The sequence below is a fragment of the Diadema antillarum genome, unplaced genomic scaffold, assembly GCF_040938485.1.
Source record: "Diadema antillarum isolate AM-2024a unplaced genomic scaffold, OU_Dant_1.0 seq00000481_RagTag, whole genome shotgun sequence".
Classification (NCBI taxonomy): domain Eukaryota; kingdom Metazoa; phylum Echinodermata; class Echinoidea; order Diadematoida; family Diadematidae; genus Diadema; species Diadema antillarum.
The window spans coordinates 3332124-3349757 of NW_027271445.1; the positions used below are offsets into that span (position 1 = coordinate 3332124).

Consider the following 17634-nt stretch of genomic DNA (forward strand, 5'->3'; position numbering starts at 1 on the left):
GCCATCTCAAGACCCGTCAAGGACTCCATGTATGAAATTTTGATATCCTGATGTCAGGTGAAATAATCAGAAAATAATTCTAAAAAATATTGCATTCTAATTGCGGTGATGAGACGCCGACACTTGCAACAATAGAATATTGCTCCGTTCTTGTTTTGCCGAAGGACTTAGAGGTTTGTGTTTTGTAAAGGGTTTGAGGTTTGGGGTCGATATGTAAGGATTGATTAGGTTTATTGGCATACTTGGTAGAATATTAAGCTTAGCATGTATATTGATATATTATTTCATGTATATGGGAGAAAGTGGTATTGTCGCACTGGATGACTTAAATGTCATGGAACCCTTGATGAGTGTTATGCCCTGTGGTGCTGTGAAAACGTCTACGGGCATGTCAAACTTCCCGGGTAGTGCATTTATGAAAGAATCACTTAACTCATATCTAAATTACTTACTTGAATACTTCCTTAAATCTTTTACCTTAACTCCCATATTGAAAACTTTCGGTCATCTGCGAAGCCGCGCTTCCGCGCGAACGCTACAACACGTAAAACGGGTCAAAAATCGACGCATTTTTCCACAAAATCTGCCATAACTTTTAAACTATTTAAGAAGCAAACTTGGGGCGCCCGGATTCTGAAAGTGGACACTTTAGGGATCATTTATGTGTATATATCATTATTGTAACATTTGTAGCAGTGACGCAAATTTGATCAGAAGAGTACATTATGAGTAGATTTGTCTATGGCGAACAGTCCAAATTTGACGAATTTGAGCATATTTTGCCGTCTTGCAATTCTTCCACACGGGATATCTCGAGAACGGAAAGTCGCACGAACTTGGGGCGCACGGTTTCAGAAAGTAAAGATTCTGCCCATTCTTGTGATATAAGAATCTTGTTTATTGGTTGAGCAGTCCTGACGCAAATAGGCAGTAAAGCTAGACTACCCAGTCACAATTGCTGTCATAGGGAACGTGTACAATCCACACAGAACTATCACGTGACGAGACTACCAACGCAAATTGAGCCGTTGACCTTCCACTGTCTGCCGTCGCCAGCAGTGTGAATTCCTGTGATTTCAAGCTTTTGTTTCTCGCCAAATATCATTTTCAATGCAATATCAAGATACAGTTGTATGTGAGACATTATCTAGATACGTAGCAGCCTTATGAGCAACATAACTGTTAAGTTTGGGAGCAAAAACAACCAAATATATTTCACATTCCGTCTCATTTTTCGACGATGGCTCTAGTCGGACTGGTGCATTTTCTTTGGAGGTGGTAATAATGTAAGTAGTTGCAACGGTCGCTTGCCACCTGCTGTCTGCAATCGCGGGTGCTTATATACACGTGTTGTACACGTACACAGGTAATCAACTGAAATAATGTTGTAAAGGAATGATAAGGTCCTAGACTATATCTCAACTGTAGATTTAACCCGATTTCTGCAGCCTACACACACAACACACTACGCGTGAAATTATGTGAACATGATGTCCCTCCACGCACGGTGCTGCAGGCCACCCCATTAACGTGTCGACTAGCCACTCCCCCAACACGCACTCACTTTCTCCATCGTCTGCTACCTCCGATTTTCTGCGTGAATTAGGGCGAAAGTTTTCAATATGTGGTCGACGGATACGTTACGCAGAATATTTTACTACATGGGGGAATGATATTTAATCTTAGGGGTACACGCAAGCGACCCTCAGGAGCCACCGACAAGTGTGGAGGGTATTGGATGTTATAGGACCTATACCCTTTAATATAATGAGATTATATGAATCTTTAGAACTAAATTTCACCGATCTGGGGCACAGATAATATTATGGATCAATCAAAAATCTTCATAAGACGAGGCATTGGTTACTAAGGCCTACCTATTCAAGTCAGCAAAAAAAAAAAAAAAAAAAAAGACATAAACAAACTAAATCGCGTAGGGGCGGGGGTATTATGCTTTTATAAACATTCTGTGTTAACGTAAAAATCACGTTTGTTCCAGGTGATCGTTCTTGCCAGCAAAAGGAATGGGTGATATAAGGAGGGCCAACTTGAGGGATACAAGCAATGGGTGCTCTTCGTTATTCCGAAGGTTCATTAATCCGAAACACACAAATTCCCTATACCTATATATAGTGGTTCGTTAATCCGAAAATGAAAAAGGGTTCGTTAATCCAAACATTTGTGGCATTATTCCGAAGGTTCGTTATTCCGAAGATTTGTTGATCCGAAAATGAAATTCCGGAATAACGAACCTTCGGAATAACGAGCTGTGACCCAAGCAATTACCCCCCCCCCCCCCCCCCCCCCATATAGGCCTATATTACGTTTACCGCACCTGTAGGCCTAATATATGAGGAGATAAATCTATGACTGTGGCGGAATTTTTTGTGAAAGCGTTTTGATTTGCAATCTTGACCCTATAAAAATAGCCAGTAGGTGGCCTTTTCATTTTGTTTAAAGTAAATGTAATGGAAATTGTGTCCTGTCTACCCTCAAACGCTCAATAAAAATGGTTTAGAGCCGGTACATAAAGACACTTTACTTCCATCTGCACTAAATGGCGGAAACATTATACAAGTAAAAAAGTTTTTCCAACATTCACTGACACTGGTCAATCGTATTAATAGGCCTATAGGCACCTAGTCTGTGTCCTTAATTGAGCGGGGTCGAGACCTTCTCTTACGATTTGTAATTTATAAAAATGGTATATTAATTCTTCCAAGGTCATGTACGATCAAAGGGATGGTACTGGTTAGCACTTTCTGCGAGATACCAAGACACAACTTAATAAATTCCTTTAAAAAAACATTTCCAAGAGGAATTAAGTGTTTGTCTGCCGTGAAAATCAGTTTTGAAATGGATGAGATATCAAAAACAAAAGCAAAAAGAAAGTGAAACAAAGCGATCGTATAATAAATCATGGGTCCTCCCCTTCGTTATAAGAGTCACTCTGTTTTAGCTATCTCTGCCAGTGCAAAACAAATTTTCCAGCAAAACTTTTAATTTCTTTTAAAGAATTAGAATTCCTTTTAGAATCGTCTGAAGAGTTTGCTCGCAAAAACCTATAAGTCCATATTAGCCAAATGGAGATAATTGCGATTAAAGGTCAAGAAAAATAAAGAGAATAATAAGAAAAAATTTGCTTCTTTTGACCATAACTTCAAAAATGTACCTTTATATGTAAAGACCAATATATCATTTAAAAGGTATTATTTTGTACTTTATGACTGAGACCGTGCATAAAAATCTTCAAAAATGGACTTATCGGTTTTTGTGAACAAACTCTTCATCTTCAAAAGAAAAAAAAAAAAAAACGTTGGAAACCTGAAACCTCATCTCAACCGAAACTGTACCATCCCTTTAATAGAGTCAAATCCTTTAGGAGATATTTTGGGAAGCCAATTTAAATCGAGGACCATTATTTTCAATCACTCCTTATCATACTCGGCCGTTTCACCGTAAAAGGGTCTATGCCCTTGAGAAAATAATGTTACTTCGGAGAAAAAACGGGTTTAAAGTTTAGTGTATCAATTGTATGTCTGTCTCTTGTTTTTGTAAAGAGAATGGCTCATATGAGTGTTATGTATTATGGAAATATAAAAAATGAAATATGAAAAATACACCAAACTTTATACCCGTTTTTTTTTCTTCTCCGAAGTAACAATTCTCAAGACAGACCCTTTTACCGTGGAACGGCCGTACTAAGCATTGAGTGATCGACTCAAAAATCTATACACATTGCAATAAATGAAGGGTTTGTTTGCAAAAACCGATAAGTCCATTTTTGAAGATTTTGAAGTACGATTTCTGTCATAAAGTACAAAATAATACCTTTTAAATGAGATATTGGTCACTACATATAAAGGTATATTTTTGAAGTTATGGTCAAAAGAAGCAAAAATTTTTTTATTATTCTCTTTATTTTTCTTGACCTTTAATCGCAAATATCTCCATTTGGCAAATATGGACTTATCGGTTTTTGCAAACAAACTCTTCAAATATATAGGTAAACCTATTCTAATTAGTGCATGAGTGTTGGGTATAACTCTATTGATGACCTTTTTCTTTTCTTTTCTTTCTTTTTTTATTAGCTCCTCCAGGACAAATGATTGTGTACTTGAAATGCCAAACACTCTAAAAATGAACTACAGTATGTGTATATTGATATAATGGCGGCTCATGCAATCCCTGATCTCTTACGGTCTATATTTTTTTTTCATCGCTGCTGAAATAATGACAGACTAACTTTCTGTTTCATTTTTGTTTTATTTTTATTTTTTTTAAGTGCGGACTTTGTCACATTGCCAGACAACTGCAGTCAATAAGATCCTAACGTCATACTCGTTTCGATTGTTACCATGGTAACAAGTCAACGTTAATTAGTGATAATTGCCACTTACTTGCATAATTTGTCACTGAAATAAAAAATAAGATTTCATTGCGAAAAGGAAGAACCAATACCCAGTCCTGTATAATACGTCCGTGCACACTCTAAACGCCCTCTACGTCTGATTCTGATTTTGGTCAAGAGGACTGCTGCGCTGCGTGCAAACAATAGGGAATTTCCCTTGCGTGGCTGGCTGGCCTTTTTGAGTGCACTGAGTGAGTGAATCCTTCGGTAGAGATCAACCGAGCAAGGAAGGCGGAAGTAGATATCACGAAAGAAAGGCTCTTGGCTCAGTACAGCGCCGTACAGCACAGGTGAGGGCAAGTCGCCTTTTATGATAAGTGGTTTGAAATATTTTAATGTAGACCTAATAGACCAAAGACGGCGACGTGTGCGTGTGTGTTTGTATTATATACTGGCATCTGGCACCAGCGCCAGCGACCCTATCGAAACCCCGACGGTCCCCGGGGCGCTCCTCTTAATTGACTGTGGGAGCTAGCTTCACGTTCGGGCTGGTCGCAGTTACAGCGACGCGACCCCAACACGTTCAGCTCAGCGCCCGGCCGCCCCGGGCCGGGCTTTAAATGGAAGTACATAACTAGACCCTAGGGCCTAGTAAGCTTACTAATACCTGGTACTACTTGTAGCCTAGTTAGTTTACTGCTACCACTACAGGCCTCAGGGAAGAATGTGAGAGGTTGCTATTTCTTACTATAAAAAAAACCCAAACAAACAAGCAAAAACTAGGCATATTAAACGTATATAATTGATCAGACAATGTCGTGATGGACATCTGCTATTAAATGTGCTATGACTATGTCCTAAGTTTGTTCGCTAGATAAAAGACTTCATTCCGTATTCATTCAATATCTACTTTGTTTTTGGATCAGGGTGGCTACGTCGATCAACAAGCTACAAAGTAGTGTACTTCACTTGTCATTGTGTCCTACTTAACAATGACAGTACACCTGTAGCAATGTCCTGTACATGTAGTGTACTTCACTTGTCATTGTGTCCTACTTAACAATGACAGTACACCTGTAGCAATGTCCTGTACGTGTAGTGTACTTCACTTGTCATTGTGTCCTACTTAACAATGACAGTACACCTGTAGCAATGTCCTGTACAATAGTGTACTTCACTTGTCATTGTGTCCTACTTAACAATGACAGTACACCTGTAGCAATGTCCTGTACGTGTATTTGTTTACAGTCTTCTTATATGCTTCCCTAAGTTATATTTTTTATATTGATATATGCTGATTCCAGTTTTGTAATTTTTACCTGATATGGTATCTCTAATTATTATAGAAATAGTCTGATGAATTATTTATGATAACAGTTGATTATTTACTAATTGATGGAATTTAGTACGGTATTCATATGTACATGTACATGAATCCACTGAAAGTGTCTGAGTTTAATTTCTTTTAATTTGAAGAACCCACAATCTTTAAAATTGACAAAGCTTTTTATTACTATATATGCCGAATGTATTTCACGTATAAAGTTTTTTAATTTTCAGGAATTTTGCAGGTCAGTGTGCCATTTGCTCATCTAAAAACATGCAAATATATCAACTGTGATCCCAACGTGATTGTGATGTGCAGGCAAATTTATTGAGAAGTCCGAATTCATGAAAATTTAGATTCGCTAATATATGGTTTATACAGTACGTAATGGATATGTTGTGACATTCTTGTATTCTTTTCTTATCAGGAGGCATTCATGATGAGGCCAAGCAGCCAGAGAAAGGAGAAACTGAGAAGTAGCTTTTTATCAAAGCTATCAACCATCAGGACGATTGCAGAAAGAGATGGACTACGTGATGAAGATATTGACTGCTGTGTTCTTACTGCTTTGGAGTCAGAGGACACACCCATGGAGCGCAACATCATCGGACGCATCGCATGTGGATACCTGAAAGTGGCTGTCTCAGTGGTAGTCATTTTCTTTCTCGCTACCCTCCTCATCAGCTCTCATAAACCTCTCAAGCAGTACGTCATCGAGCTCGTCACTGGGTATTCCTACCACATACTGAGGACGGTGCGCATCGTGAGTTTGCCGTTGACACGACAGGTGGATCTTAGTGGTAGGTGGTTTCTGGACAGTGGAGGCTTTTATTGCGGTGTTATCTTATGACCACAAACAGTACAACAGACCATCATTTAATTAAAAAAAAATTAAGAGACATTTGAATTGTTCTTTTTTAACCTTTGGCTTAAAAGGCATTATGTACACATTTTGATGACAATAGGTTTTTGATGAAAATTGCAGTCAGTCAAGGATTTAATTTCAACCAACACAAATTCCAAAAAGTATTAAAGTCAATCTTGCTTAAGATGGCCTCACATAAGTCTCATGAGTCAAATTTTATCCTAGTCAAAGCTCTTTCTTCAGTCCAAATAGATTCGATTTTGGCAAGGTTGACTGTACTTTATTCAGGATGAGTTACTCAGTCACCAAGTCATTGATATTACAGATTTTGGTTTGGTTTGTTTTGGTTTTTTAGTTTTTCCATGAGGCCACATCCAGAGAAATGTTACACGCATTCTGTCAAATGCAATTAATTGACAAATTGTCCACATTGACGTAAATAGCCTCATATTACTTGAGTAGAATCCCATCCAAGAATGTATGCCCATGATTCTATGTTATGTAAGCTACTCCTCAAAAACACTGAATAATCAGTCCCCGGTATTTATTTATGCCATTGAAGAGCGATTTGTCTGTCAGTTGCAATTAAAACAACTTGAAAGAACAATCATTGATTTGAATTTAAGATTTATATTACTTTAAATGGTGTATTTGTTTTTGTTTGTATTTTTTTTTTTGCTGATGACTGGATATATTGTTGATTGACAGGTATCTACTACTCTGACTGCCTTGTTCCCAATCCATGGTTTGAGGGCGCCACACCACCAGATTGCATCCCATGCCAACTTGTAAGACACATTCCAGAGGTAGCTGTGATTGATCATGTTACACTTATGTCTCCATTTGTCTATCAGGTAAGTTGTTTGTTTAACAAACAGACACATCCTCCGTGTAGAGTATGCAGAGACTCCAACCCCAAGTACCTTCTGATCTGGAGATTCTCCCGCCTAATCCCCCTAGCAAAAGGGAGACTCCAACTTGGATGTGCGCTTCGCGCACATCACGAACGTGAAGCGCGAAGTTCCTCGCGGCCGGAGTCCAAGCTCTAGTGTTCTATATGCTCTCTCGTGCTATCTAAGGCTTACTTTTCAGCGTTCAATGACACTAGGTAAGATGTCATTTCAAGCGGGAGACACAGAGCCAGGGCGGGAGAAATTAAATCTCAAGCGGGAGAATGGGAGATTTTGCAAAAATGGGCTTTTGGCGGGAGATCTCCCATCGAAAGCGGGAGAGTTGGAGTCTCTAAGTATGTAGCTTGATTTCATGTCTAGTTAAATTCTGAGTAGTTGCTTGTGAAATTTTGAATGTTCACATTCCTCTGTCACTGTTTGGAATGCTGGATCCAGTAATAAAATAGTACTGCATTTATGACTCTGGGTTTGTCATCAAAGTCCCTCATAGGAAACATACATGTAGAGTGTTTAGAAGAATAGGACATCAGCATAGACAAAGTTTTGGAAGCAAAACATTATATGTTAAGTTATTTCTTTTTCATGGTAGTCTTCTTTAGTATATTTAACATAGTTATGAAGTCTTGTAAGTTGAGTACTGTTTCACCAAAAAAAGAAATATATATATAAGAAGAAAAAAAGAGTTGTGCTAACGAAAGTAGTAATGATAATTTAATGATAATGACAGTAATAATTGTGAGAAGAAGAAAACTAAAAAGCACAATGAGTGTACTGAGCAAAATGTGCAAAGGTGTAGATGATTTGAAACAATTGCTTACTCTAAACTCATTTACTTGAAACCAGCTCTTTCTCTACATCTTTCCTTTTCATTGTCAGGATGAAAATGTAAACAGGTTTACATTTGAGGAAATGAACTCTTGGTATTTGAAGAACAAGGAGTTTTTGTCCAGTTCGACAATGAAAGACTACGCCCAGTCCAGCAATTCATTCATCGAGAGTCCCTCAGATTTATTCACAGAGAAGAGAAGGGAGGAAGACTTCAGACATCATCCATTTTCATTTGAATGGTATGGAGCTATTTCTCAATTGTGACCCTGCACCTCAAAACAAACAAAAAGTCGCCAGACATGAATTTTTAGTTAAAACCATATTCTGAAAGAGCAGACTTTAAGCTTTAAAATGATGTATAGCTCAAATCAAATGGACTCTCCTAACCTATCTAAATATTGGAAAGAAAGCACAAACTCAGGAAAAGTGTGAACTGAGAAAAGAGGCTCTGAAGTACAGTGTCTATTCAAGCGCTTAATCTTTACCAAACAGTGCTGGCTGTGCGATGAATGGGACAAAAAACAGGAAGTAAACCACCAGAGTAACAACAATGAAGGGATTATCAGATTAAACTGAAATTAAGCATGCCTCATTAACACATTCTGTCCATAATTAATGCCAACTTTCAAAGCAGTTGCACCATCCTTTCAAAAGTTATTAGAGTTGAAAATGAAGAGTGTGGACAAGGTTTTTCAGAAATGAAAAAGGGATTCTAAAGACACACCTAATCACACTATTCTACCAAAAATGTTTGAGATAAACTGCTAAAAAACACACTTTCCTGCCCGTTTTATGATACCAAATTTTAGCATAATGTAAACGGAGACCCGCTCTTTCAGAAAATATAAAAAAGTTAAGTTCGGCTAGGTTGACGCATTTCACTTATTTTCAGTCCTCACGCAAAATCAGTGTGTGCGACTTTATGTTCGTTTTGAGGTGCACGGTCACAATTTATCTAATTCTTGAAAACATACCTGCATATTTTCCTTTCACATTACAAACATGCAGGCCACAGTGATGCATGACTACTTTTCAAAACTCTTTTTTTTTTCAGTTCAATGCCGTCAGTTAAATACACTGCTGTTTGTTACAACATTGTGAAAATTTAGGTTCCATAATTATATTTTTTATACTTTATTGTTCAGCTATAACTAAATTTTGATTAGCAAAAGAAACTACAAGATAATAGAAATCTGCTCAATTTCAATGTCTCATGTGTCAAAGACCATTGCAGCATGACCTTGTATTCATATGTGCACAAAACTTATTGCAGAAGAGCTAATACTTAAACAGATGTATTGGAAAAAGTGCTTTATAAATGACAAAGACAATCAAAACATTTTCCCAAAATTTATATTAGGTTCTTTTTTTTTGCCTTCTAAGTAGCCATCAGATCAGTGAATGACAATCAGAATGTCCTTAAAGGGAAGGTAAACCCAAAGAACAATGTGGATTGAGTGAAAGCAGCAACATTAGTAGAACACATCAGTGAAAGTTTGAGGAAAATCGGACAATCGATGCAAAAGTTATGAATTTTTAAAGTTTTGGTGTTGGAACTGCTGGATGAGGAGACTACTAGAGGATATGACATATGAGTGGACAACAATACAAAGAAAATATAAAGGAAATTCAACAAAAATTCACTTTTCTAGAATTATGAAAGAGCAGTGGACCAACTGCTTTCAGAAAGCAGGGGGAATAATTGCTACCCTTAACATATGTCAATATCAAGTTGATGGAATTTGTAATTTTCATGAAAAATGGATTTTTGTGGTATTTTCTTTATATTTTCTTGGTATTGTTGTCCAATTATACGTCATAACCTCTAGTAGTCTCCTCATCCAGCGGTTCCAACACCAAAACTTTAAAAATTCATAACTTTTGCATCGATTGTCCGATTTTCCTCAAACTTTCACTGATGTGTTCTACTAATGTTGCTGCTTTCACTCAATCCACATTGTTCTTGGGGTTTATCTTCCCTTTAAGACAGTGATTGTGGAAAGTCAAAATGCAGTAGGCCTACGTAGTGCAGAAGTCTATGACAATCTCACTGTATGTCACAAGGTAGGTGGTTAAAGGAAAATTCTCATTTTGATGACATCATTCAGGAGGACTGGAGTGCCGGGGAGAATCCGACTGGTTCGTAACCTGTGTGGGAAGCCAAGCTTTATCCCTCACAAGGCAGAGATACAACCTGAGATGTTTTTAATGGTGGACTCAGCTTCATCACATGCACATTCACTGGCAAGTCTTCAATGGTTTTCACTGCTTTGCTACACATCATACGTTATTCATTGTTGAATGCATATAATTGCAGTAATGTATTCAATGTTTTGTTTTGTCATTTGCATATTGTAGTTTATACTCATTGTGCATATTCATGACTGGATGTACATATATTCATATTTTCTGCTTTATCATCTTCATGAATTAAATTTGATAAACTGCTCTCTAAGTCATTACTCAGATGGTTGACCAGTGTGCATTTATGCTCATTCTGTTTCATCCATAGCATATCAGTGAGGATTATGTTCAAAATACAATGTACATTGTATAAGGAAAAGGTGTAGATCTGTGGAAGTCTTACTACACAAGGAAAAGGACATTCATGTTATATCCTAATCAGCAGTGGATTTGAAGAAAGAATACAAAAAGCTTTTTTATCAATCTTTTGTGCACTCTGCAGAACGCTCAGAATTTTCATGAAGGAAATTAAAGGGAAATTAAACATAAATGTAGATTAAGTGAATGCAGAGATGTAAGTAGAGCACTTCAGTGAAGTTTGAGCAAAATTTGACAATCCATTTAAGAGTTATGAACTTTTAAAGTGCTGGTTTAACCATCGCTGCGTAAGGAGACTACAGTTTGTAATGTTGCAGTTGGACAATCATAGGGATTATAAAAGAAAAATAATACTAGAATTCAACATAATATTTTCATTTTCTAAAATAATGAAAGATCAGCTGGCTTGCCCCTTTCAGAAGTCAGTGGGAATGCTATTACAGGGCCAAAACCATTAAAAATGTACAATTCAGGTTTTGAAATTTTGAAAAAATAAAGTTTTCTCAAAAACATTCCGACAACGAAAAATTGCTAGAGGATACACTGAATTTCAACTTAAACAAAGATGAGCAACAAATATTGCAAACTTTTTATGTTCTGAAATTTGAAGTTGAACATGAAAATTTCACCACTGTAACTTACGTTACTGCGCTTATTTTTCTTTGACCATATTCATTCTGTTTAGGGATGGACAATTTAACTATCCTTCTATTGGTGGATAGTTTCGAAGATATGACCATTCTTATTTCAATGTGCCTGCTATATTTTCCATTCATTTGATGAGTTGCTGTAACCGTGAATTAAGATATTGATAGATATGATGGAGGTTGTTAACTATGTAAAGTTAGATTGTTTCCTGTGGTTTTTTTATTCGTACACATAGAACTTGCAGAAAACTGCCAAATGATTTTAGATGGATTTGTCCTGCACATATTCTCAAACAATCTCAGTCACCATATGACAAATGAAAATGTGACTGTTTAAACCTTGGTAACGTTAGTTACGCATATGAGTCACGTATGTTACATGAATATATTAAACACTAAAAAAGAAGATAAATTTTAAGAGTTCTAATAGACATCAAAAGTACCAGCGTTGCAAGACCTTCAGTACTTCTGGAAGCAGGTTATTGTCGTCTGATTTTATCGTCCTTATAGTATATACATTTGGCCAAAAATGAAAAATTGGAATACAATATTTAGATTTCAAGAGTTTATTTTGTCTGAATATCATGAGTTTCACTGCAAAATTACCTGTTGAAGTGCCCTGTTTAAAACCACAGGAATGCATTTATATAAGAGTCACAAAAGACATTGTCAAGAACCCCTAAAATGTATCAGTGTGTACTATAAACAATTGTAACGTATGTTTCAAATGTTTCCAGATTGAAATATTAATCACTCGAAAGTGGAGATGCATTGGAAAGTGCATTAAAAAGGAATGATGCATCGCTAAACAACATTGCACAGTGTGAGTGCACAAACTGGTCAGCACTTAAGTGTTTAGCATATTAAAGTTTACATCAATAAGGTATATCAGGCATAAGAGTGAAAAATGTGAAATAAATCACATCGAGCCTATGAAGTTTAAAATGCAAATACCAGCACTGCTTTATGATTGATAATGCATGATTATCACGAGTTTCATTAATGAACAAACCATGCATTATTGTTGCTTAAAACGTACAGATTTCTTGGCACATTATTCAATAATGTGCTAAGAAATCTGTAAGTTTTAAGCAACAATAATGTATGGTTTGGGTAATAGTCACAAAAATACAGAATTATGAACAATTTAAGAGTGGTCACGTAAATAGACAGCTTTCTCACGGTTTTAGATTGAGAGTATAACTGACCTATGACACACTAGTCTATAAAGACAACAATGATAAACACAAAAAGGCGCACCTTTCATAATTTGGATACCCCCCCCCCCTTTTTTTTTTGGGGGGGGGGGGGGGAGAGGCAATGGAAAAGGCATAGAAATGTCAGAAGAACAAATTGCAGTTCTTCTATTTCCATTACATAGAATAAAAGTTCGGTGACCTATAAAATGTTTTCAGTGGACATCATTATAAAAGACAACTGTAAACTCACAATCTAATATTTTTCTGCAAAAGGCAACTTTCAATAAAAGGCATACTGGGTAAGAGCCAGTGTAGGAGAGAATAATGCAAAAGTGGCGAGTTGTATTTATAGTGAAATTATATAAAAGTTGGTATAGGAGCGTTAGTATGACGCTTTCTTCTATTTTCTTGGTTAAACTTCATATTTTCATTAATATCTCGGAATAGTTAGATTGGGTAGAAATTTTCATGGATGATTTTCGGTGCATAAACAAGGAAATTTACATATATTTCATCCTTTCAATTTGATATCTACAAGCCAACACTTTTATACAGTACCTTTCATTGTAAAGCATACATAAGTATAGGCCTACATCATTAGCAAATTTTTAAATTTGTGAATCAATTTCCTTGTCAATCCTTGTCAATCAAGTCGACATTATCACCTTCATTCACCCTTTGCTGAGATTGGTTTAAGTCTTCTTTTATTTTCTTGCCGAACGCTCTGTGCTTTTTAACTCTTTCATTTTTTTTCTGCGCTCTTGTTTTTCCCAACTCTTAAGATTTTCCACAGGAACATAATACTTTTTTACACATTGTTTCTCGGATTTACTCTCTAAAAAAAATCGAGTGAAAGTATTCACTCTTAATGGGGTGAATTAAAAAAAAGAGTGAATTTAGAGTGAAAACGTTCATTTTCACTCTTTTTAGAGTGACCTCAGGGACCACTCCTAAATCTTCGAGTGATCCCTGAGGTCACCCCAAAATGAGTGAAAATGAACTTTTTTTCACTCAAAATTCATTCCAATTTTACTCTAAATTCACTCTTTTTTTGTATTCACTCCATGAAGAGTGAATATTTTCACTCAATTTTTTTTTAAGAGAGTACGGAAGGCTTCTTCTCCAATCTTTTCCTTTTTCCTTCTTCAGTAATCGGCCTGAATCTTGGCTCTTTATTTTCCCATTTTGACCTCTAGGAACCGAAGGAGTAATGATAAGATTCCCTTAACAGAGAAATAAGAAAATCCATACTGCAAATCAGTAATAAGATATTCTTACATAATTACGTAACCTACGTTACCTCTAATTACAAGGAATGAAGTGTCACATAATGAATTTGGTAGACTACAGTCACTATAACTTTGAAGTTAATGATATGATAATTAAAATGAAAACCATTATTTTCATCATTCATATATCATTAACATACATATTGGATTGATTTTGATAGAGTGATTGAAACCTACGTTACCAGGGTATTCAGGGCCTCATTGACAATGATTATCGCCAAAAAGAATGGTTAGTGCAAGCGTAAAATTGAAATATGTTTTTCATCTGTTTATTTATGGATATTCGTCTTTTTTAGGATAAAGCTTTGGTGAAAAGTACGACAGTGTACATGCAGATGTAAAATTGAAACCTACGTTACCTTAAGTGAAACCTACGTTACAATATTGACCCTATGTTTAAGTACCTTAATGTTGTATAAATATCTGAGTGTGATGTAAACTTATTATTCTCCTCGACAAAACAAACACCAAAGTACTTGCTTATAGTAAAAAAGTACCAATATTTGAATGTGATTACGCTAAACATGACTTTGAAAATATATGTACCGTTCACTCAGATACTGAGAAAGATCTCGTGCAGTCCATTCCCTGTGAGTCGTCAACGTGATGTGCCATTTTGTCGCAAGGACTGTTTCTATGCAACTATGGAGTAAGATGGCTCTAGATAGCACTTGTTATCGATGAATGGTTGCAATGTTAGTGAATCTAATTAAGATTATTTTTTCGGGGGTAACGTATGTTTCGGTAACGTAAGTTACATCAGACCTTCGATGTGACTTTTTCAAGCGATTAGTAATGGCTCAAAATTGAAAACTCAGTGGAGAGATTGGCATAATATATGTTTGGCATCTGCCTTGTAACATTTTCATTTTTAATTTTCCATAGCGGTGGTAACGTATGTTTCATTTCTTAACCATACGGTCTGACACATATTAGTGCTTGAAGCTTTTTCTCTGCAGCAGATAACCAGGTGGCACAACTATTGTTTACAGCATTGGACGAGACATTTTCTAAGTTTTTAGGACGGATAATTCACAATTTCAACCCCAGGGAATGTTTTAAAGGAAAACTTGAAATCATGGTAACGTATGTTTCACAGGCCTTTGCGACAAATTTGACTTGTAAAATAATTCAACTGAACAGTTTTCAATTATATTTCTTTTTATTCTAACGTGTAGGCAAATGGCTTAATTTGCCTTAGAACAAGTTTTAATGAAAAAAGATCATGCTTTCATTTGCATAATAGTAACATATCGGCAAAACTATTAATTTGCGACATGCTGTTTTTGGCGGGTTTACCATCTTTATGAATGCATAACTTCCGAAAGAATCATAACTGGATGTTCAAATTCTCGGCAGTTTTAGTTAACAATGTACTAACGGTAACTATTACCCAAAACTTATGACAATCGGTCGTTGCTTTATTTTTTCTTTGGTAAAACTATTGCGACAAGTATTTCACTAAATTGTACATATTTAGTGGTTTTGAACCTACAGACTGTATTCCAAACATAATTCATATGTTGATACAAGTAAGAGGTAGAAGGAATGAATACTTATCATATTGTTTTGGTCTTATAATCTCTTGAAGTGTTTTACTGACTATCCTGCATTTTCTAAATTAACATTTTTGCTTTGGGAAACTTTTTCCCAATAACCTTTGACCTTCTGCCCACATCCAGCCCATACCATCGCTGCATGGAAGCACGTGGCTCTCTCAGTCCCATGGGTCACGAGAAATCGTCCTGACTCCTATTGCATCATGCAAGAAGGACTGTACAGAAATGTCCATTATTCTCAGCGCTGGCAAAGTGTGTATGTAATTCAATTCAATTCAATTCAATTCATTTACGTACTTATAGGTAAAGAAGCAAGTAAATACCAGTTACAGTACAGTGGACTCCTGTTTTATCAAAGTCCTCGGGACCGAAAGTTTCCTTTCGTTATATCGAAATTTCGTTATAACCGAACAAATACACAATAAAAATACATAGGGCAGATGATATTACAGCCTGAATTTTTATTTTGCTGTAACCAAAATTTTGTCATGATCGTGTTAGTGCGCTGTTAAGTGTATAGACAGCTGTGTGCATAAGCATCTAGTCTGATATCCAGTAGTAAATGTTATGTAAAAATAGATGTGAAGTTTCATTGTGTTTCTGATACATGTCAGAAGCACATAATCAAAATATTGATTACCAAAGTCCAGTTGAATAGATGCTGAATTTGATAAACCTACTACTGTTGTATTTTGTTTGATTTCATTTCATTCATTAAGCTGAACATTGACTTTGTGCTGATTTGCATTGTATGCTATGAAAGACAAAAATGTGTATATGACAGACTGCCTTGTCTTCACAGCAGGAGAAAGGAAAAAAATGATGGCACTTTCTCCCTCCGTCTCTCTCTCTCTCTCTCTCTCTGCTGCCCTCTATTGACCAGTGTTCTACAGCTCAGAGTACTGGAGCTTGGTGTCCGTTCCCCTTGGCGATGAGATCAGCATCTCCTGCTTGGGAACTTTCTATGAATGAGAATCCAACCACTGCTTCGTCACTGCCAAAGCAAGACTTCATAACACCAAGTCTTCTTTGTTGTACATTGTTCAATTGTTGCAGTTGTTGTATCTATTATTTTAGTGTTTGTTTCATTTTGTATGTGTGTGTGTGTGTGCAGGGGCGGATCCAGGAATTCTGTGAGACGGGGTGCTTTTACAAAATAAAAGGGGGGCGCTCGCACTCTCCCCTATTTTTTTTTCCTTTTGTTTTAGCAAAAAAAATAAAGGGGGGCGCGCCCGGTGTGCCCCCTATGGATTCGCCACTGGTGTGTGTGTGTGTGTGTGTGTGTGTTTGGGGGGGCTGGGGGAGGGTTGGTGGTTAGGGGAGTGTAGAGTTTAGTTTGGTAGCCATCTTTCTGCAGGTACCAAAAAAATATTCCAGGATATGTTCAGCGTTTTAATGTGTTTTCTTCAAACTACCTAATGACTTAGTGGTGAGAAATCACTTTCTGCAATCTGTTTATTTTTTGTGAACACTTAAAGGAGACCTCCAGATGATTTTCAGATTTTTACATTTGAACAACCATAAATTAGTTATACTGAGGACAGAATTTCAGAATTTACGATAATTGGGATGAAGAATAAGGATACTTTCAAAATTCATAGCAAATTGCAATGAACAAGGATGATGACATGGCAGAGTCACCATTAGAATGCATGAGTTGGGGCTCAAGGAAGCAGAACAAAAGAAGAAGGCATGCATAGATTATACACAGGTGAACTCGCAAGCAAGCGGTTTTGTAATGGAATTACACTGACTACATTTCTGAAATATGTGAGCCTCCTATGTCATCATCCTTGTTCAGTGTAATTTGTTGAAGATTTTTCAAAGTATTGTTTCTCTGATCAAGAACCACAATAAATTCCACAAATCTATGCATGGAGCTGTTGATTTATGTACTTCATGATGTCAAATTCTGAAAATCGTCTGGAATTCCCCTTTAAAGCAACTTCCAGCAACCAACAGATGCTAGTCTGATTGTTAGCTAAATACATAGTGTTTCATCATGGCATTGAAATATCCAGTGTGATACGATCATCATTAACCATTGTTAAACTGTGAGAACTTCTTAGATTATATCTGCAATGCGTTTATTTCTT

At 36.5% G+C, this 17634-nt stretch overlaps 1 protein-coding gene across 1 annotated transcript; it reads left to right on the forward strand.

Moving 5' to 3' along the window:
* The first annotated feature begins 4629 nt into the window (after nucleotides 1-4629).
* Nucleotides 4630-16510, forward strand: LOC139733526 (uncharacterized). Its single transcript, XM_071644336.1, has 7 exons — nucleotides 4630-4701; nucleotides 6106-6478; nucleotides 7252-7397; nucleotides 8331-8521; nucleotides 10391-10526; nucleotides 15662-15794; nucleotides 16422-16510. Exons 2-7 carry the CDS (start codon nucleotides 6115-6117, stop codon nucleotides 16508-16510), a joined length of 1059 nt encoding a protein of 352 aa, XP_071500437.1. The 5' UTR covers nucleotides 4630-4701; nucleotides 6106-6114.
* The last annotated feature ends 1124 nt before the right edge of the window (nucleotides 16511-17634 follow it).

Excerpts from the sequence above, each read along its gene's own strand:
- LOC139733526 (XM_071644336.1), top strand. The coding sequence starts at position 6,115 with ATGATGAGGCCAAGCAGCCAGAGAAAGGAGAAACTGAGAAGTAGCTTT. Across the intron at positions 7,398-8,330 it reads TGTCTCCATTTGTCTATCAG|GATGAAAATGTAAACAGGTT; the intron begins GTAAGTTGTTTG and ends TTTCATTGTCAG. Across the intron at positions 8,522-10,390 it reads CATCCATTTTCATTTGAATG|GAGGACTGGAGTGCCGGGGA; the intron begins GTATGGAGCTAT and ends GACATCATTCAG.